Genomic DNA, 22,140 nt, shown 5'->3' with positions numbered 1-22,140 from the left:
TAAATTTGCACATGACACAAAGATTGATAGCAGAGAGGATTTCCAAAGGATACAGCAGGATGGAGTTGGAGATTAACAGGCAGGAGACTTGGTCAGAGAAACGACAGATGAAGTTTATTCTGGACAAATGCAAGGCGATGCATTTTGGAAGCTCCAATGGAGGAGGCAAGTATGGAGTAAATGGCAGGACCATCAGCAGCACCAACATACAGAGCGATCCCCTAAGCATCCACGTCCACAGTTCCCTGAAAGTGGCAACACAAGTGGATAAGATGGTCAAGAAGGCTTATAGCATGCTTGCCTTCATTGGTCAAAGTATATAGTGTAAAAATTGGCAAGACATGCTGCAGCTGTGTTGGACTTCTGTTACGCCACATTTTGAATATTGTGCACAGTTCCGGTTGCTACATCACCAGAAGGAAGTGGAGACTTTGGAGACGATACAGAAACAGTTTACCAGGATGATGTCTGCTTTTGGTGGGGGGGGGGGCTTTAGCTACGAGGAAGGATTGGATAAACTTGGTTTATTTTCATTTGAATGTTGAAGGATGGGGTGGTGACCTGATAGAAGTTTACAAAACTGTGAGAGGAATGAATAGAACAGATAGTCAGAGTCTTTTTCCCAGGGTAGAAACATCAATTATTAAGGATCATGAGTTTAAGGTAAAAGAGGATAAGTTGAAAGGAGATGTTAAGGCAAATGATAAGTGGTGGTAAGTGCCTGGAGTGCACCGTCAGAGGAGGTGATGGAGGTGGATATAATAGCAACATTTAAGAGGCATCTTGACATACTTTATGAATTGGCAGGGAATAGAGGGATACGGATGGCATAGAGGAAAAAGATTTTAGTTTCGAAAGGCATCATGACTCAATGTGCAGTATTGATGGGTTGAAGGGCCTGTTGCTGTGCTGTACTGTTCTGTGAGAACAATATGGCTACCCTACCATGTGGCTTTGAATTGTTCCCTTTTCCAAATACGGTACTGGTCTTGCGTTGGCTAACTTCAGTTACATTGAGCAGGCATTCACTCTTGTGGGGTGTGGTGAATGGGAAAGGATTGCGATTTTTGTTTCAGAATGTCTACTCCAGTCAAGAAATGTCTTTTGGATGATCTCAGGAGAAGTGAATTTGACACCTCATGGTCTGGAATGTACTTAAAAAATGACAGGTTCAAGACCTTCTACTTTGATTACAATTCTTATTTTAAAAGTTGACATGATTTTCTGGGGATGCAAATGCCAAAGGAACAATAATCCCTCGAGTCAATGGTAGCGGTTGCCCTCTCAGCTGTAAGTTAGAATTTTAACAGAAAGCTCCTACTTCAGTGGCTTCAGCACAGAAATAAAGCTGAGGAATGAATGAGGAGTGCCACACTGTCAGATATGCCACATTAGAATCAGACATTAAACAGAGACTATATCTGACTTCATAATTAATTGTCAAGTATCTTGTGGATTTACTTTGAAAAGCAGAAGTCTTCTGCATATTGAGTTGGACAATACTTATCCCTCAGCAGTAAATTAGATTAAATGTTCACTATCGACCTGCGTTTTGTGGGAATTTGTTGTGATCAAAACAGCTGTTACTTTCCTCAGATACAATGAATACATTTGTGAAGTAGAATACATCGCAACAGGTAAAGACCATGTGCAGAAACTCACCATTTCGTTTGTCTTTTTTTGTGGCTTCTTTGTTGTAATTTGCAAGTAACTGAAAAAAGAACAAGTGGCATTCTGTAAGATTGAAAAGCATGGCACATTTAACTAAGTTTGAAACCGACAACAGTTTGGTATTTATTTTTACAAATATACAAATATCTTTATTATTATTGTGGAAAAATTATTGTCCTGTCAAAAATATTGACTTGGATTATTTAGTTTGTTGCTAAATCATAAGACCATAAGACATAGGAATGGAAGTGAGGCCATTCAGCCCATCAAGTCCACTCCGCCATTTAAATCATGGTTGATGGGCACTTCAACTCCACTTCCCTACACTCTCCCCGTAGACCTTGATTCCTTCTGAGCTCAAGAATTTGTCGATCGCTGCCTTAAAGGCATCTAATGTCCCGGCCTCCACTGCACTCAGTGGCAATGAATTCCACAAGCCCACCACTCTCTGGCTGAAGAAATGTTGTCTCATTTCCATTTTAAATTTACCCCCTCTAATTTTAAGGCTGTGCCCATGGGTCCTAGTCTTCCTGCCTAACGGAAACAACTTCCCAGCGTCCAGCCCTTCTAAGCCATACATTATCTTGTAAGTTTCTATTAGATCTCCCCTCAACCTTCTAAACTCTAATGAGTACAATCCCAGGATCCTTAGCCATTAATCATACGTTAAACCTACCATTCCAGGGATCATCCGTGTGAATCTCCGCTGGACACAGTCCAGGGCTAGTATGTCCTTCCTGAAGTTTGGAGCCCAAAATTGAACACAGTATTCTAAATGGGGCCTAACTAGAGCTTTATAAAGCCTCAGAAGCACATCGCTGATTTTATATTCCAACCATCTTGAGATAAACAACAGCATTACATTCACTTTCTTAATCACAGGTTCTACCTGCAAGTTAACTTTTAGAGAATCCTGGACCAATACTCGCAGATCCCTTTGTGCTGCTTTACGAATTTTCTCACCATTTAGAAAATAGTCCATTCCTGTATTTTTTTTTCCAAAGTGCAAAACCTCACATTTACTCACATTGAATTTCATCAGCCATTTCCTGGACCACTCTCCTAAACTTTCTAAATCTTTCTGCAGCTTCCCCACCTCCTCAGTACCACCTGCCTGTCCACCTATCTTTGTATCATCGGCAAACTTCGCCAGTATGCCCCCAGTCCCTTCATCCAGATCATTAATATATAAGGTGAACAGCTGAGGCCCCAACACTGAACCCTGCGGGACACCACTCGTCACCAGTTGCCATTCCGATAAAGAACCTTTTATCCCAACTCTCTGCCTTCTGTCAGACAGCCAATCCTTAATCCAAGCCAGTAGCTCACCTCGAACACCATGGGCCCTCACCTTGCTCAGCAGCCTCCCATGAGGCACTGTATCAAAGGCCTTTTGGAAGTCTAGATAGATAACATCTACTGGGTTTCCCTGGTCTAACACACTTGTTACCTTTTCAAAGAATTCTAACAGGTTTGTTAGGCACGACCTCCCCTTACTAAATCCATTCTGACTTGTTCTAATCTGACCCTGCACTTCCGGGAATTTAGAAATCTCATCCTTGACGACGGATTCTAAAATTTTACCAACTACTGAGGTTAGGCTAATCGGCCTATAATTTTCCATCTTTTGCCTTGATCCTTTCTTAAACAAGGGAGTGACAACAGCAATTTTCCAATCATCTGGGACTTTCCCTGACTCCAGTGACTTTTGAAAGATCACGACCAAAGCCTCCGCTATTTCCTCAGCCACCTCCCTCAGAACTCTAGGGTGTAGCCCATCGCGGCCAGGAGATTTATCAATTTTTAGACCCTTTAGCTTTTCTAGCACTTTCTCTTTTGTAATGCCTACCATACTCAACTCTGCCCCCTGGTTCTCCTAATTGTTGGCATACTACTCATGTCTTCCACTGTGAAGACTGACACAAAGTACTTATTAAGTTCTTCAGCTATTTCCTTATCTCCCATTACTAGCCTTCCAGCATCAATTTGGAATGGCCCAATGTCTACTTTTGCCTCTCGTTTGTTTCTTATGTATTGAAAGAAGCTTTTTACTATCATTTCTAATATTACTAGCTGGCCTACCTTCATATTTGATCCTCTCCTTCCTTATTTCTCTCTTTGTTATCCTCTGTTTGTTTGTGTAGCCTTCCCAATCTTCTGATTTCCCAGTGCTCTTGGCCACGTTATAGGCTGTCTCTTTTACTTTGATATATTTCCTCACTTCCTTTGTCAGGCATGGCTGTCTAATCCCACCCCGGATAATCTTTCTTTTCTTTGGGATGAACCTCAGTACTGTGTCCTCAATTACACCCAGAAACTCCTGCCATTGTTGCTCTACTGTCTTCCCCGCTAGGCTCTGCTTGCAGTCGATTTTCGTCAATTCCTCTCTCATGCCACTGTAATTACCTTTATTTCACTGTAACACCATTACATCCAATTTTGCCTTCTCTCTTTCAAACTGCAGACTGAACTCTACCATATTATGAATGCTAAGTGTTCCCTTACTTTAAGGTCTTTAATAAAGTCTGGCTCATTACATAGCACTAAGTCCAGAATAGCCTGCTCCCTTGTGGGCTCCATCACAAGCTGTTCCAAAAAGCCATCCTGCAAACATTCCATGAATTCCCTTTCTTTAGATCCACCGGCAACATTATTCACCCAGTCCACCTGCATATTGAAGTCCCCCATGATCACCGTGGCCTTGCCTTTCTGACATGCCCTATCTATTTCTCAGTGCCTCTTGCACCCCTGGTCCTGATCACTGTTAGGAGGTCTGCACATAACTCCCATTGCAGTTTTTTTTGCCTTTGTGGTTCCTCAACTCCAACCACACAGACTCCACATCCTCTGACCCTATGTCATTCAGTGTCGTAGATTTAATTACATCCTTAACTAACAAGGCAACCCCGCCCCCTCTGCCCACTTCCCTGTCTTTTCAATATGTTGTGAAATCAAAAATTTTACATGTTCTATTTATGCGTTTTTTTAAGTTTGCTATTTGCATGCCTATAACCAGATCAACTTCATGATTTACTTTCAAAAAACTCCATCTGACACAAGCACACCAATATATTCTAATTTATCAAACACTACAAGGCAATATGTTTCTCTTAAATCTCCTTCCAGAAGCCACATTTATCACCCTTCAAGCAGACAATTCCTCCTTGGGATGTGAGCATCACTGACATTGCTTATCGCAAATTGCTCTTGTCTTCCAACCTTTAAAGACTGATTAGATATCAACTAATCTTAAGTAGTGATTTCACCACAGACTGAATCAGTATTAGTAAATTCTATGTTAAGAATGCAATGGTAAATTTCCAATCACCATTTAAGTGCCACACATGCTATTCCTGTGGGCAGTACAGGATTATAATTCAAACTTATGTTGGTATTTATATCTGTTGATTCTGTACAATCCTGGTAATATAGGAATAGTATTGTTTGTTAATAGTGAAATTGTAAATTTTCAGATGTTTATAGCTAACAGCTTACCACTCACACATATCCAATAAAATGTATTAATACATTTTTAGATGAACCTATAAATAAGTTCTTAATTGTATATACGGTATATATTTTGGCTCTTTCTACATTTGATTTAATTAAGTTTTTTTGATTTATTTATTGTCATGCATATCCTGTTTCAAAATGCCGTAACAAATGTTAGAAAGTACATGGCAGTGTATCAGCAAATAATATGTTTTGGCATCAAAAAGGACAAGAAATAGATTAAAATAATGCACAGGAGCAGTTCAATATTCTCACCAATAATAAAATTATAAAGCACCATGATTGAATGCTCACTACAACAGTTTTAATATTACAATGTAGTACTCACTCCAGGGTTTTAAACTTTTCCACTCCTGCTGCTACATAGCTGCCTCCATTCTCCAGATCATCTAGATCAAAGACTCTGTGTCCCTCCTTAGGGGTGTAGATGTTTCTGACAGCCCCAAAGGGTGCGTTAATACCCTTGGTGACCTGGTTAAGGAAAGTGTCAAAGGTGGAGACTTGTTTGTTGATGAGAAACCTTCTGCCAGTGAAGAACGGATCCCCATTTCGGTAAACTATCACACTCTTAGCTGCCGGTAACTGAAGAGGAGCTCCTCTTGATGAAGTGGCCATGCCCTTTAATAAGAATAACAATCATAACAATGATGCTGAAAAGATCCACAGTCACTTTCATTCACGGTCGCTGAGTTTAGTGTGGATCATCAGGATTCTGACTTCTCCATAAGGTGGCAAAGTGAAATTGCATGCAAAACGGAGCCAATCAGCTTGTTTGTCTGCTATCTCAGTTTCAACCTCACCACGACAACTCGAGCCAGCAATCACTGAACCAAAAAGGTAACCTGCCCTGCTTGGAAGGAAAATTTGTAACCTTGAAATAAGACAACACAAACCACCTTAGCTGAAGAAAACATTCCAGGCCAAACTAAATCGGGTTAATGATTGTACATCAAATATCACATCAAAGCAATGAACCTGAATGGTTACCGTAGTATTTCAACAAAAGGCAATAATGAGCATGAAAAACCATCTTTCAGAAATGCTAATAAACGCAATCTCCACATAGATGGCATGTTTTGGCAGTTGTTTGCATCAATGTGCATTAGCAATGAAGCAAGCACATTATAACAACTCATGTTTATATAACAATTTTAGTGATGTTAACACTGCAAGAAATAGCTCAAGGAAGTATTTGAGGACATAATTGAATAGGTTAGTTATGTAGAGACTACCACAGGTTGAGAGAGAAACTGTAGAGAGACAGCATGAGAGGGGAATCCATTGGACATTAGTTGCAGAATGCAGAGTCAAGGTTCATTTGATGGTCGGAAATGGAGGTTACATTACTGTGGCAAGGAAAGGCCTGCGAGATCAGAGTCAAAGGGGTAGACGGCAGAGCTATACGGCTGAATAAAGTAAACAAATAAATTAAGTCAGGATGTATAAACAAAAAGTTGGAGAGTAGGAAGCCAATACAGTTCAGTGAAGACAGACCTATAAGGTGAGCATGGTTCTTGACGGGATAATGTTCAAGAACAGTGCTTTGGAAGGATTGGACTTTGTACAGGAATGCAGCTAGTGGAGCCTAAAGTGATGGAGATACATCTGTGTGTGTGAAAATATTTACACATTGTCAAAAATGATACATGCAAAACCTCATAATTCTGGATAAACAGATAATGCGGTGAAACCTCTGGAGGGTTTTCTCTTCAGTTGCGAAGTCAGTAAATCACTAGACTGCAGCATAAAATGATCATCAGCTGAGGCATCCATACTTATGAGTCAAGAATTCTTTCACATCAAAAGTGAAATCTGAAATATAAGCTGTTTTTAGCATCATTGTTGGTTAGCCTAAAGGATAAGAAACAAATAGCAGTGAATAATAGGGTTGCAATGCAACAAGAAACTGAATCTTCTCTAATGTTGACTATAATATGCCCCTTATCTGTTTGAAGGTATTGTACAGTCTTAGCTTTTTTGTCCGGCTCTGTCAAATCAGAGAATTTGGAGAATCAGCGAATCAGGACCATGCATTCAACTGAGAATGAATCTTCTTTGTAGATACATGAATGTGTCAATTCTGAACACATGACCCTGGATTCAAGGTCACCATCTCATGTATATCTTTTAACAAGATTGTTAAGTTACATTATATTTACTTCTGTATAAATCATGAAATAAAGATAACAGAAGAAATATAATGACTTAGATGCAGGCACTGCCGATTCATTGCACTTACACCGAGCTCACTGATTTTATGGGCTTTTTACGGTTAAGTTTGTGGCTACTGATCATAAAGAGCAGCATTGTATCCACTATAGGGGATCAGGGATCTATGTTACAAGGGAGAACATGTGAAGAATCCTTCCTGAGATATGCCTGTTCGGGGTGGAGGAAGTTTTTAAACTAGAAAACCTGGAAGGTTTGGATCAGGTGGAAGAACAAATATGCTCAAACCTCAAACTCACCCACTTTCAACTGAAACAGAGGCAGATTGGCAGGGGTTGGTGGTGGATATATTAGCAGATAACCAACCCATTGTCAGGGGATGAGTTGCTTGTTCAAACAATTCATAAGGCTGCATGCCTGTTGATTTAAATCTCTTCCAGTCTTAATGCCAGCTGGCTGGCATCTAGAAATTTAACAGCTAAAGGAAGGCCAGCAGTACTGAATGAAACAGATGGAGTCATGGAGCCGTGCAGCTCAGAAATAGATCCTTCGGTCCCACTCATCCACGTCGACCAGGTTTCCCCAATTAAACTAATACCGTTTGCCTGCATTTGGCCCCCTATCCCACTCAAACTTTCCTTTTCATGTACTTGTCCAAATGTCTTTTACATGTTGTACCAGCACCGTTGTCTACCACATCCTCCGGCAGTTCATTCCACTTATGAACCACCCCGTGTGAAAATGTTGTCCCTCAGGTCGCTTTTAAATCTTTCTCCTCTCACCTTAAAATTATGCTCCCTAGTTTTGAACTCACCTACACTGGGAAAAAGACCTTTGCTATTCACCTTTGTTATGCCCTCATAGATTTTATGAACCTCTATAAGGTCACCCCTCAACCTCCTACACATCAAGGAAACAAGTCACAGCCTATCCACCCTCTCCATATAACTCAATCTCTGCAGTCGTGGCATCATCCTTATAAATCTTTCCTGCACCCTGTCCAATATAATAATATCCTTCTTATATAGCAGGGCAACCAGAACTCTACACAGTACTCCAAAACTGACCTCACCATTGACCTATACAAATACAACATGATGTCCCAACTCCTACATTCAATGCTCTGACTAATGAAGGAGGATCAGTGATGCCTTCCAGCAAGCCCTTCAAGAAAACTATTTACCTTTCGAGCAATAGAATCTCCACCCTCCCTCTGAAATAGCATCCTCCCAATATCGTCCATGGCTTCCGTACAATCTTTGCAGTCCTGCCCCAGCCACCGCACCCTTAGCCCCTGACTTTTCCAGTGTCTCCACAACCGTTTCCCTTTCTCTCTACTCTCTCCATCCTCTCATATTCCCCCAGCTAGTCAATGTCTGCTCTAACCGTAATTTGTATGTTTCAGACCTACCACGGGTAGTGGCCAGAAAGCAATGACAAAAAAAATGGCAATCAGGTAGCTCTATTGATTTCAGTAGAACCGGAGAGTCATCTGCTCCTCAGTATTTCCCTAACACAGTGGTACCTCCCCAGCTGAACTCCTTTCTCATCTTCCCTTTATTAACACTCCATAGAATCTGAAACAGGTAAGGAAAACTGGAATAGTTAATTCAAAGCTAAATCATGTTTTGACAGAATGAGGGGATCAAAGAGGCACACAAAAGAAATTGAAAGACAAATAAATATTTAATTTTAAAATCTTAGTTGTTTTGTGCTCAACAATAATTAAAGTCTTAAGGATTGAAACTCCGCACTTGTAAAAATTTACTTTTAGTGACAAGAGACCTTTTTGGCAGTTATTAAGAGGTAGCACACCATTTAAAAAGTTAACAGTCTGTTCAGTGTGCATCTAAAATGCAAGTATAACTTCATATCATTTCATACTATTTCAATATTGGATCTCTCAGCAAGACTCCATGGTGACAGTGCTTCTGGAAGAACAGGTTAATTCAAACATCAACTTCTCATTTCTAAAATTATCTGCATATATACAATCATCAGAAGCTGCTATCCAAACTGTTTTTTCAGTAACAATGTGCAGTGGTGCCCTCATTTTCATTTTTACCACCAAATCTGTGAAATTATTCATAAGGCAATTTAAAAGATTGTCATCCCAGATGGGCGAAAGACCTGGGTGGGTGTGCAATTTTGTAAAATTTGATCTTGTACATTTGTTACTATTATTCATTTATAATGGCATATATGTGTCTTCAAATAATTCTTGTGACAATGTTTCCACTATAATTGTCTATCTCTGTGTTCAAATTGACAACAGTCTTCCCAATTAATTGCACTATAATTGCACGTCCCACTAGCAATGGAACTGTAACATCCTGAAAAGATTTCACCTTCACAATAAAAATGTCCACAAGGTCAAAATCGACTTTGCCACAAAAATACTAAAAGGTCAAAAATCAACTTTACTTCTGTCCTGTCTAAGCCATTTGACCTGTGTACATAGCACGCACATAGCAAAACGTGAATATTATAATGAAATCAATGTATAACTATAAGGAATGCACTGGAATGCATTTATTCACTGGTTGAGTTATCTCCCAACTTCTGAAACTGTTTCACCTCAAGTTGACATTATTTTCTCTGTGCACTACCAGAGGAGATTTACTCATGTTATATATTAGTGTAAATAAATTTCATGTGTTTGACGTCCTAAGCAGTCAATGAAAAATGACACAGTCTTAGAAAATAATCTGCCGAGAGAAGCTGCCTGCTGGACTGAATTAGATACTTGCTTTTCACTTCAGTGATTTGAGTTCAAATTTAATACAGATTTATGAGATAAAAGTTTTCTCTATTTGTCAGCTATAAACGTGCAAAATAAAATTACTGCAACATTCTGGGTCCAATTCGCTGTGTACCCAATATTAATTAATATCAATAATGTGGAAAAGCCAAAGAGTAGTATGGGAATGAAAAACGAATTTCCATCAGCTGAATTGAAATTAGGCGCAATATTTGCCAGATCACAAAATCTGTACTCTGCATCTAACCTGATGAGAATGTGCTCCAAAAGAGATTTAGCCCATAAATCAAATGCATCTCACCTTGATGACCACAAACAAAAGAAAATCAGTGAAATTATTATAATCAATCTCATAATCTGCATTGCCTTACAGCACATGTTCCAACAAAGTAAGATTTAATGCTTTCTCCCCCATGGGAAGCAAGAATCTCAGTTGTGAAATCAATCTCCTGACATCTGCAAACCTCATGTTCAAAAGCAATCCTACATCTAGTTGCTTGATGGTCTTCACCAAACTGCTTTTGCACACCCTTTCCTAAAATGTTGCTGTTTAGTCAATTTATTAGTGATTCCAGAAATGGAAGTCCACCTACTTAACATCATTTCCATTATCTGCCTGGTCATCTGCCATACCAAATATGACTTCCTGGCTGTCTCAAATATATCGTTCTGCACAAAGTAACAGCAGTGGTAGTACTCTGTAAGGATCAATTTTCAACATGTTCAGCTGTTTAACATAACTGAAAATATACTGGTTAATTTGCTGTCAAAAACCTAATTGGACTAGCCATATAAATGTTGTGGCTATAAATGCAAGTCAGAGGCTAGAAATTCTACAGCAAGCAATTCACCTCCCATCTCCCCAGTGTGTGCACACTATTAACAAAACCCAGTTCAGTAGTGTGATGGAATACTCTCCACTTGTTTGGATGAATGAACCACATTGCCATTTCCATACAGTCATAGAGTGATAGAGAAAACATGAAAACAGACTCTTCAGTCCAACTCGTCCTTGCTGACCAGATATCCTGAATAAATCCTGAATAATCCTATTTGCCAATATTTTTGGCCCATATCCTTCTAACTCCTTCCTATTCATATATTTATCCAGATGCTTTTTCAATGTTAGAATTGTACTGGCCACTATCACTTCTTCTGGCAGCTCATTTCATACATACACTACCCTCTGCATGAAAAAGTTGCCTCTTAGGTCCATTTTAAACATTTCCACTCTCACCTTAAACCTATACTGTCTAGTTTTGCACTCCCAGACTCCCTTTTCACCCTACCCATGCCCCTCATGATTTTATAAACTTCTATAAGGTCACCCCTCAGCCTCCAATGCTCCAGGAAAAATAACCCCAGCATTTTCATCCTTTACCTACAGCTCAAACACTCCAACCTTGGCAATATCCTTATAAACCTTTTCTGAATCCTTTCAAGTTTCACAACGTCCTTCCTATAGGACAACAGGTCAAAATCCTGAAACTCCATTCCTAACAGTACAGTGGGTGCCGTAGTTCAGTTCAGGGAGGTAACTCACCACTACCTTCTCCAGGACAATCAGGAATGGTTAATAAATGGCATAGCCATCAACATCCACATCCTATGAACAAATTAAAAAGAGACCATGGGAAGATGTGTCTTCCAAATAGATACTGAATTTAATTAATTTCAATTTCAGGTAGAATCATTCACATTTGTGTCATTAATTGTTCTGCGGGATTGTATAGTTATATTGTTCAGTAATCATATATTAATTGCTACAATTAATTTTTTGGAGTAGTTGAGGAAAGTTTTGAGGCAGCTATGGTGAAATGTTTAGAGATTTCCATGGCTTAGAGCTGAGACAGCTGAACAGTCAACTGTCAAGGGCGAAGTAAGGATGTGCGAGTATGCACAACAACCATGAAGTGGAAGAACACTTGAGTTCTTCAAGGATTATCATGTTGAAGACAGTGACAGAGACATGCAGAGATGAAGACATGGAGCAGTTTGAATAGCAGGAAGAGAAGTTAAAATTGACATGTTGCTGGACCAGGAGCCAAAGTAAATCAGTGAGTGCTGAGGCGAAGAGTAAACAGGACTTAATGCAAGTTGATACGAAGTGAAATCAGCATCACAATTTTGGATGAGTTGGATGTTAAAATGCTTGCATGATTACACAGGTACTTATTTTCACATTGCTTTTCATATTCAAATTTTGATGCAAAAGCATTTCCTTAAAAATTCATTTTTAGGATGTGGGCATTGCTGCCAGGGCCAGTATTTGCTGCACATCCCTCATTGCCGAAAGGATGGTTAAAAGTCAATCACATTGCTGTGGGTCTGGAGTCACATGTAGGCTCGGATAAGGTAAGAATTGCAGATTTCATTCTCTGAAGGACATTTGTGAGCCAGATGGATTTTTGCAGTAATCCATAGTTATGGTCATGTTTATTTTAATATCTAAGTTATTTCTGATTTATTTTTCCGATAAAAGTCTACCAACACAACTTCCTTGAACAAGAGGAAAAATCTTATACTTATTGCCATACCTACAATAATGGCACTAAGAATATTGCAAGGTGTAAAAAGAAACTAACCCAGGTAACTGATGCTCCAATTTCAAAGATGCCAAAAGCAGAAGGAAATTAAGGGTATTTGATTTACAAAAGGGTCAGTTTCACATAAGATGAAGCATATTCTTGTCTGTGGAATGTGGATTACTGTCAGAAGCATATGCTTGCTGTAGAAGTATTTGAATCAAGATTCCAATCTTTGACCAATGTCGCTTTTTTCTGTTGATCCTTATTTTAGTTTGCTTTTTGTGCAAAGGCACCTGATCTCAGCTTACTAATGGTTATCTTCTCAAGGATAGGCCCTCTGCTTATTTCTCCACATCTTCCAGTCCTGCACTCTTTTCTTTAGATGCTCTGCTTAGTAATTCCCCACAAAACGATCACTGTTATATAATGCTTCATAAGCACCTATTCATATCCGTACAGTGTGCAGGATCTCAATGCACCATTGTAGCATGATGACCTTGGAACTCTACTCTTGTAAAAGACAAAAATATATCAGTTGTTTGTTGAAATGGCATGAAGTAGTGGAACATGTTTCCCAGTTTGAGTTGCATCCACATGGGGAGTCAAAGAAAATTTAGGACGGATGCATCTGAACTGCTCTCATAGGCCTCTTGGTGGTCACCTTTCCAGACTTAAAGTGGCAGCAAGAACAAATCGCTTGCTCAGCCAAGGCAAGTTGTATTGAACATTGGGTACACCCGCACAGGAGGAAAATTCAACAAAATAACATCAACTTTTAATTGAAATCTATGGTTTATTTAAAGTTCGTTGTTGTAAGCTTCACACTCTTTCGCTAAACATCTATATGAGTGGGTTATTTCCCAAATGAATTGGTTGGAGCACTAAAAATCTCTACTGAAAATACAGAGAATTCCTTGCCTCAGGAGACAGTTGAGGTGGGGTCACTGGATATTTTAAAGGTGCAAGTGGATAGATTCTTATTCGTTAAGAGAAATTAAAATTATCAAACTATGATCTGATCTTATTGAATGTCCTGCTTAATGTCTAACTCCTGCATTTGATTATATCTTGAACCTCAAAACACTGCATTAAAAGTAAAGCTTTTTCACCTTTTGATGACAGCAGCAAGGAGTGAAATAGAATCATATGGTCATGGCCACTCAAATCTCATGTTAGAACTCAGCTTAAACCCCTCCATCAATAGATACAAGCCAATCCCCACCCATTTCCCATTACTGAAAAACTTTCCCATTGGTCTGGACCCCTGTCAGAAGTAATAAGAAGCCCAATCGCTAACTTTGGTTGTTTTTTATCCCTGCAAATATCAAGTTTTATGAAGCTGTGTTTAGGCACTCCTGCATCGTGTCATTCTTACCAAATTAACTGTTCACCTTAATTTGTGGTTTTATTTACTGAGGAGACCATGATATTTCATTCACCTGAGTATTACTTATTTCCATTGGATAATGTATCCAACAACATGGTGGCTCAGTGGTCAGCACTGCTACCTCACAGTGCCAGGGACCTGGGTTCAATCCAACCTTTAGGCAATTGTCTGTGTGGAGTGTGCAAATCCTCCCCATTTCTGGGTGTGGATTGGCCGTGCTAAATAACATATAGTGTCCAGGAACGTGTAGGCTATTGGATTAGTCCTGGGAAATGTTGGGTTACAGGGATAGGGTCGGGGGATGGGATGTAGCTTTGGAGGGTCGGTGTAGGCTCAATGGGCTGAATGCCTGCTTCCACACTGTGGGATTCTATGAACAACTGAATGGCCTCCCTTTGTGCTGTTATCTCTAATTACCACATGTGTTCCTCATTATAAATTTGGCAACATAACAAGTCGAATTTTTTTTAAAATGGCCTGTAGTAAATGGCAAATATTGTGTAATTCATCAATTAATTAATATGGAAGTCTAATGTCTTCTGTACGTTCTTAATGTCCTATCTTTGCACACTTTTAATACAGCCATTAACACAGTTAACATAAACCAATGATAATGGGAACTGCAGATGCTGGAGAATCCAAGATAACAAAGTGTGGAGCTGAATGAACACAGCAGGCCCAGCAGCATCTCAGGAGCACAAAAGCTGACGTTTCAGGCCTAGACCCTTCATCTGATGATTTCCTGCTCCTCTGATGCTGCCTGGCCTTTTGTGTTCCTTCAGCTCCACACTGTGTTATCTCTGACTCCAGCATCCGCAGTTCTTACCACCTCAAATGCCAATGTTAACTTGCTTGCCAAGCTGGTAAGTTTGTTCACAGATGTTTCATCACCATACTAGGTAACATCATCAGTGCACCTTCAGTGAAACGTCGGTGTTCTGTCCTGCTTGCTATTTATATGTCTCGATTTGCTGAGGTGGATGGCGTCACTTCCGGATCTGTTTCTAAGGGTTGGTATATGGGCTCCAGCTCCACATGTTTGTTAACAGAGTTTCGGTTTGAGTGTCAGGCCTCCAGGGAATTCTTGTGCATGTCTTTGTTTGGCTTGTCCTAGGGTGGCTACATTGTCCCAGTCGAATTGGAGTCATTCTTCATCCATGTGTATTGAAATGAGTGACAGTTGGTCATGTCTCTTGGTAACCCGTTGGTGTTCGTGAATCCTGATGGCTAGCTTCCTTCCAGTTTGCCCTATGTAGTGTTTGTGGCAGTTTCTCGCATGGTACCTTGTAAATAACATTGGCTCTGTCAGTGTGTTTGTTGGACCCCTTATTCTTGTCGGTAGCTGTCGGTTTGTGGGCTACCCTGATCCCTAGGGAGCGAAGTAAGCTGGTGGTTATTTCAGATACGTCCTTAATGATTGATGGGGTGACGAGTGTCTCTGGATGTGTTGTGCCTTCCTGTTGTTTAGGGATCAGCGGATTACACTTTTCAGGTAACCATTGTTTCTAAAGATGCTGTACAGGCGTTCTTCCCTGGCCTTGCACAGCTTCGGGGTGCTGCAGTGTGTTGTGGGTATACTAATCAAACTGCTCGATCTGTGCCTCACAACCCACTTCACCTTCAACAGCAAGGTGCACAAACAAATCAACAGAACATCCATGGGATCACTGATATCAGGATTAACAGCAGAAGTCATGATGCAAGGACTGGAATGGACAGCCTTTCCCACCATCCAACCATAAGTATGGATCCGTTACATGAATGATTCCTCTGTTATTATCAAACACTCTAAACTGGAGGAAACCCATATACTCATAAACAACATCCTCACCGGTATCAAATTCATTCGGGAAGAGGAGAACAACAACAGCCATCCCTTCCTGGATGTAATAGTCAAACGTATGGCCAACGGTGACTTCCAGACCAGCGTACACAGGAAGGCCACTCATACAGATCAGGTACTCAACTGCAATAGTAATCATCCCAATACTCACAAATGGAACTGCATCAAAACACTGTTCAAGTGAGCCACAACATCCTGCAACACCCCAGAGCTGTGCAAACCTGAGGAAGAACACCCACACAGCATCTTTAGAAACAATGGTTACCTGAAAAGCATTATCTGCTGATCCCTACACAATAGACCGCCCTAGGAAGACACAACACATCCAGAGACACTCATCACCCTACCATACATTAAGGACATATCTAAAATATCCACCAGATTACTCCGCCCCCTAGGGATCATGGTAGCCCACAAACCAGCAGCTTCACTACAACAGCTACTGACAAGAATAAAAGATACAACAACCTCAAGTAACAGAACCAATGTTATAAGGTACCCTGCAAAAACTGCCACAAACACTACGTAGGGCAAACTGGAAGGAAACTAGCCATCAGGATTCACGAGCATCAACTGGTTACCAAGAGACATGACCAACTATCACTCATTTCAATACACATGGGCACAGAATGGCTCCAATTCGACTGGGACAATGTAGCCACCCTTGGGCAACCAAGCAAAGACATGCACAAGAATTCCCAGGCACCTGGCACTCAAACCTGAACTCCATTGACAAGCATGTAGAGCTGCACCCTACATACCAACCACTAAGAAACAGATCCAGAAATGATGCCATTCGCTTCAGCAAATCGAGTCAGATAAGTAGCAAGTGGAACAGGACACCCACAATTCTCTGGAGGCACACTGATGATGTTACCTAGTATGGGGATGAAACATCTGTAAACAAACTTACCATCTCAGCAAGCAAGTCAACATCAACAAATAGAGCTACAAATCTTTTCAAAAACCTTGAATAAACCAAATGAATAAGAGAATTAAACAAGCTTATAAGTAAGTTTAAAGTGAATATAGAAATTTAAGAGCAAAACAAGCAGGGCATTCGGCCCTTCGAGCCCGCTCTACCATTGAATCGGGTTGTAGGCTCAATTCTACTTTCCTGTCCGTAAATCTCAGCTCCTTGGTTGGTCAATAATCTATGTAACTCTGTCTTGAATAAATTCATTGGGTTATACAGCATAGTGAAAATTACACCAGCACCCGCTTCCTTGTGAGTCCTACTATCCCAAAAGGATGCCGCGTCATTTGGCAACACTTACATAAAGATAATACCCCAAATACCATGAGTTTTATTCATCAGAAAATGCACAATAAGTCGTCAGGTTTCAGACATTCTGCTGATTATACACATATCATACTTGTTAATGCATTTTATGACATACCTTAAAACATATTGCAGTCTACTCATTTATTTACTGGAATTATATCACGCAACGCAGAAGAGATCATTCCACGCATCATGAACGAGACAGTTCCTTGGAATAGCTGACACATGATTCCCACCCAGATAACAAATTGTGAAGCTGGATGAGTGCAGCAGGCCAAATAGCATCTCAGGAGATGAAGGGTCTAGGCCCGAAACATCAGCTTTTGTGCTCCTGAGATGCTGCTGGGCCTGCTGTGTTCATCCAGCTCCACACTTTGTTATCTTGGATTCTCCAGCATCTGCAGTTCACATTATCACATCATTCCCACCCAATGGCTTTTTGCTCGCAAACATCCAAATGTCCTTATTACAAATGAATACCAAATTCCCAATTGGAAGTTGCTAAGGAATCGGTTTGCAACATTCCTTTAGGAAGTGCATTCCAGATGCGTTTTTCTCCACATGAAACAAACGTCTACTTTTGTTTGTTGTCGTGGTTTTAATTTTAATTTTGCTTTTGAAAAATAGAATTGAAATATCCAATCCACAACACCAAAATGAAAATGTAGCGCACAACATCATGAAATATTATCTGAGATTTGTAGTTCGGGATGCTAGGGCAACCAGTATCGTCAGTCTTCATCATGAAATCACATCACAAGATAAAGCCCTTGTGTGAGTTTTCAGTGTGTTTGTTTCAAAGACGTTCCAGTTCACTTTCGCTGTGGCAGGGATTAAACAGCCAACGGGATAGGCTAGCTGGATTTCGCCTGTTATTTACAAAAATGCGGTGTAGGCAGGAGCTGCAACAGAATTAATTGAGCTGCTCTCAATCTGATGCGCTGGACCAACTCTTAAAACATGCAGATCTCCACCTCGAGGATAGCTTTTAATATCCTGTACCTACGAAAGATTTTTTTTTCTTTCAGCATAAGCAAAAGGAGCGCTTGGTTGGTGACAAGAGTGAGAATTCAGACTTGGGAACATCAGGTCCGACTAGTCTTACAGCAGTGAGGGTACAAGAGAGGGAGCAGGAGATATGGAGTAAGAGGCAGGCGAATAACGCAGCCGCGCGTAGCCTTGGAGCGCACTTACTTTGAGGGTGTAAGAGATGAGCAACCTGTGCTCTTTGCGCGCCTCCTTGCTCGCTGCCCTGAAATCCCCCTCCTGACCTGTAGAAGCCGCTCAGCGTTAGTAATCATTGGCTATCGACAGCATCTGCTCCCCGGGTGATTTAGTTCGACTCACAGTAAGTGCAGGGTCCTGGGCAAAAAATTCAAAGGCTCCGAATCTCCTCCTGCCGTTGGTTCTTTTAAGTTTTCCCACAGGCAAGGCCAAGAAAGTTTTGTTAAACCAGAGTTCACTCCGTCTTACTTTAAGCCCACTGCATTTTACTCACCTTCACATTTTTTTCCGGTAATTCTTCCTCTTGCCCTCCTTCCTGCTTTTCTGCTTCAATTCCCTATCTTTCTCTCTCTTTCTCTCCTTTCCTCACTCGCTTTACTTTTCACAGTCACTCACACACAGTTTCTTTTATTTCTGACATTGTTATTTTGTCACTTTCTCTCCCGATTCACTTGATTTCCCTTCCTTATTCTCGAAACGACTTGAGGCTGCTGCAAAACAGGAATGAACCTATGAGGATATGCGATTAGCACCTCCAATAAATACCAACAGTGGAACCCTTGTGTGTCACATAACGTCTCAGACCTGTCCCCACCGCCACCCAAAACGGGTGTATGGTAACGTGGAGGTTACTCTCCCAAGTTTCTGCAGGATCCTGACTTGCGAACATATCGCGGCGTTCCATCAATAACAATTAACCAAAAAGCCTTGAACTCGCTAATTCAAAGCATTGGGGGAGCAGCTTTATGGCACCCACACACACACACAGATAGGTCAAGAGCATCACCCATCAGCAATGAACTGAAAATGCCAGCTTTACCAATAATGCCAACAGCCTGAAAAGTAATGGATGGTTGCCCATTATCCCCTGATATAGAACATAGAACATAGAACAGTACAGCACAGAACAGGCCCTTCAGCCCACAATGTTGTGCCGACCATTGATCCTCATGTATGCACCCTCAAATTTCTGTGACCATATACATGTCCAGCAGTCTCTTAAATGACCCCAAATAAAGTTTAAATTCGGACGTTCTAACTCTTCTGTATTTTTCAGCGTTTCCCGACAGAAATGCTCAATGTCAGCCTTCCCTGGAGTTCTGGTTTTGTGGCTGACTGGAAACCCTGGAGCCGAAAACCAAAGACCCGGAGACATTGCACAAATTGCACGCGGGTTGGAATTAATCCGTCCTTCAGGAAGGATAAAAACAAAACCTCTTTTAGTAATACCAGTACAAAGTTTAATCCTCAACTGTAGGAGATAAACAATTTCATAAAATTGTAACATTGAGACGATTTACCAGTAGCCAACAGCTTTGAACGCAACTGGCTGGTGGGAGCCCAGCGCTGGAGGCTCCTATACTTTATTTTGCCAAATATGTTCCAAAGTCTACTAACGTAGAGATAATTAGCAAATCATTAATTTTTATATCAAATTTAGTCACCGCGTTTTTGTTACCGAAACCAGTTTGAGAAAGCATGTCCTGAAGCAGATAATAATTATTAATAAACTGGTCCACAGCTGCACAATGAGAGAACAGACCAGCTTCTGCGTACAAATTTCTCACTCAGAAACTATTACATAAATAATACCTACTTGACAAGCTCAAGGCCGCGACCGTATCGCTTAATCTCAGACACAGGAGCGAGCTCTTTTTAACACAAAAACGTGCAGTCACGTTTTACAGAGAAAAGGCGTCCATTCACCGCTAGCCGAAGGTGCGAAATCACTGAGACATGATCTGGACTGACAATGTCAGTGAAGAAATATGCAGTATGAATATCGGTAACATTGACCACTGTTGCTTAGTAACTCATACGCTGTCACACGCTTATGCCCAATTCAACGTTTGGAACGGTGACTGGGAAAACGATGTTTTAAGCAGTAAACTAAAGAAGATAATATATTGTTTTGTCTTTAAATTTTAATTGGTAGATATTTTGCAACCTTTCATGAGCTTTCTGATACCTGAGAGTGCTGCCTTTCAACCCGCACAAAGAAGATGCTCCTTTGACTTCATACAATTGCTAGAGATGTGGAAATTCACACCTTCCCTAAAAGTTTGCTCAACCACACCTGGGAATTGGTGAGAATTTTAGCAGGATGGAGACTAAGTTGAAATGATAGAGTAGATTCTGCAGACTCTGGGAAAACAGTGAGCATGATGGACTGAGTGGCCTGATGTCATTCCTTTTATTTTCATGTTGGAGGGCTAGTGGCCATTTTGAATTCAAAAAAGTGAAATGGCAAGTCTTGTGACATAATGAATCACCAAAGTTAAAATGTGAACAGGTAAATCAGGATGTGAAGCTGGATGAACACAGCAGGCCAAGCAGCTCTCAGGAGCGCAAAAGCTGATGTTTCGGGCCTAGACCCTTCATCAGAGAGCTCATTTTTTCACTGGAAATCAGAAAAGCACTGACCAAATACAATACTGATAAAGATGCACAGAGATGTGACAGGACACTAAGACATGAAAAGTAAGACGTATATTCAACATTCAGCTTTCTCTTCTATCCTGTGGAGGATGTGAATGATATATTAGTCGTCTCCTTGTCAAAATTTGTATACAAACTTATTTTTTAAAAAATAAGTGACAGAGACAGGGCAAACACGCTAAGAGAGATCACTTGACTCCCTTCTCAGATCAGGATCACAGTACAACAGAAGAAATGAAATAATATGAAAGTGTAGCAGAGCACATTTTTTTGTTACATAAAGCTCTGCTAAATTGATTAATACATAACGACATACACATATAATACTTATACGTAAACATTTATAAGCATGTATATTCCACCAGATTGAGTGTTTTTGGCATAAGTAGTTAACTACTCCCATTAGGTTGAACAAAATAATTGATCTGCCCTTGAATAAACGATGCAGCCATCCCTGGTTAAAAACATTCTTTTCAAAACACCAGAAAATAATCATTAATATTCAAGAACTTCTACTTACACCTTGACATGGCTAACCGGAAAAAAAAATTGCAATTGTTTCACAAAGATCACTAAGAGCAAAATGTTATAAAGAACATGAAAAGGTTTTCTTTTCAGGGGGGCATAAGGAAGAGATCATCACACCTGTAACAATATCCAATGCTGCATTTCACACCTAGGGACCTTGATCGAAAGAATTTAATTATTCAGGTGTAATGTTTGCAGATAGCTTATTGGGATAGATGCCAGTGAAGAATATGAGCCACTTTTGTTGTCTGAATTCTCAGTAGTACCACACACAGACACTCATAACACACATTCTAAGTTTGTTTAGATTCCTGGTCTATCTTCCAGCATCACACATTTTCTTGTGTGTGGTGATTATTAAAGTTTGTGCCCAACCATATTGGAATGGCTGAGTATTGGACACAATGGCATTTTTGCCCTTTGCATTAATGTGTAACACTCTTAAAACAGGTACAAAGCATAACACCACTTAGATGAAAAATAAAGTTGACTCCAGTTGGTTCCATCAGTTCCTAAATTCAACCTCTGATGCACATTCCATAACCAACCATTAAGAGTTGTATAGGATTACCTTGGATGCTTTAAACACTGAACTTTGAAAAAAGCGTTTCACCTTTCCTGACTACATTATTTTTACAATCAGCTGAAATCATGAACTCCTATGTATGCAATTTTAACCTATTGATTTATGAATTGGCACCAAGCTCTTCTTTTTTTGCTACTTTAGCAAAGTGAGAAACATGGTTTTTTAAAAATATTGCGCACAGGAATCAATTAGTTTATTTTAAATTT

General features: G+C 40.3%; 1 protein-coding gene across 9 annotated transcripts in view; it reads right to left on the bottom strand.

Moving 5' to 3' along the window:
• Nucleotides 1-20,141, bottom strand: part of LOC125452535 (doublecortin domain-containing protein 2) — a 128,012-nt gene extending 107,871 nt beyond the window's left edge. For 5 of the 9 annotated variants that reach the window (XM_059645602.1, XM_048531080.2, XM_048531081.2 and 2 more), the window contains exons 1-3: nucleotides 19,202-19,258; nucleotides 5,513-5,802; nucleotides 1,663-1,711 (exon numbers count right to left, since the gene is read on the bottom strand). In XM_059645602.1, the coding sequence (XP_059501585.1) occupies nucleotides 1,663-1,711; nucleotides 5,513-5,802; nucleotides 19,202-19,243 (381 nt within the window). In that variant the 5' untranslated portion in view covers nucleotides 19,244-19,258. Of the gene's footprint in view, nucleotides 1-1,662; nucleotides 1,712-5,512; nucleotides 5,803-18,351; nucleotides 18,436-18,655; nucleotides 18,873-19,201; nucleotides 19,259-19,682; nucleotides 19,736-19,978 lie in introns of those variants that run through there. The other 4 variants (XM_048531075.2, XM_048531079.1, XM_048531077.2 and 1 more) reach the window with 4 other exon arrangements.
• Nucleotides 20,142-22,140: the final 1,999 nt, after the last annotated feature.

The sequence above is a fragment of the Stegostoma tigrinum genome, chromosome 4 (assembly GCF_030684315.1).
Source record: "Stegostoma tigrinum isolate sSteTig4 chromosome 4, sSteTig4.hap1, whole genome shotgun sequence".
In the NCBI taxonomy this organism is placed as follows: domain Eukaryota; kingdom Metazoa; phylum Chordata; class Chondrichthyes; order Orectolobiformes; family Stegostomatidae; genus Stegostoma; species Stegostoma tigrinum.
This window is presented reverse-complemented; position numbering and strand designations above follow the sequence as displayed.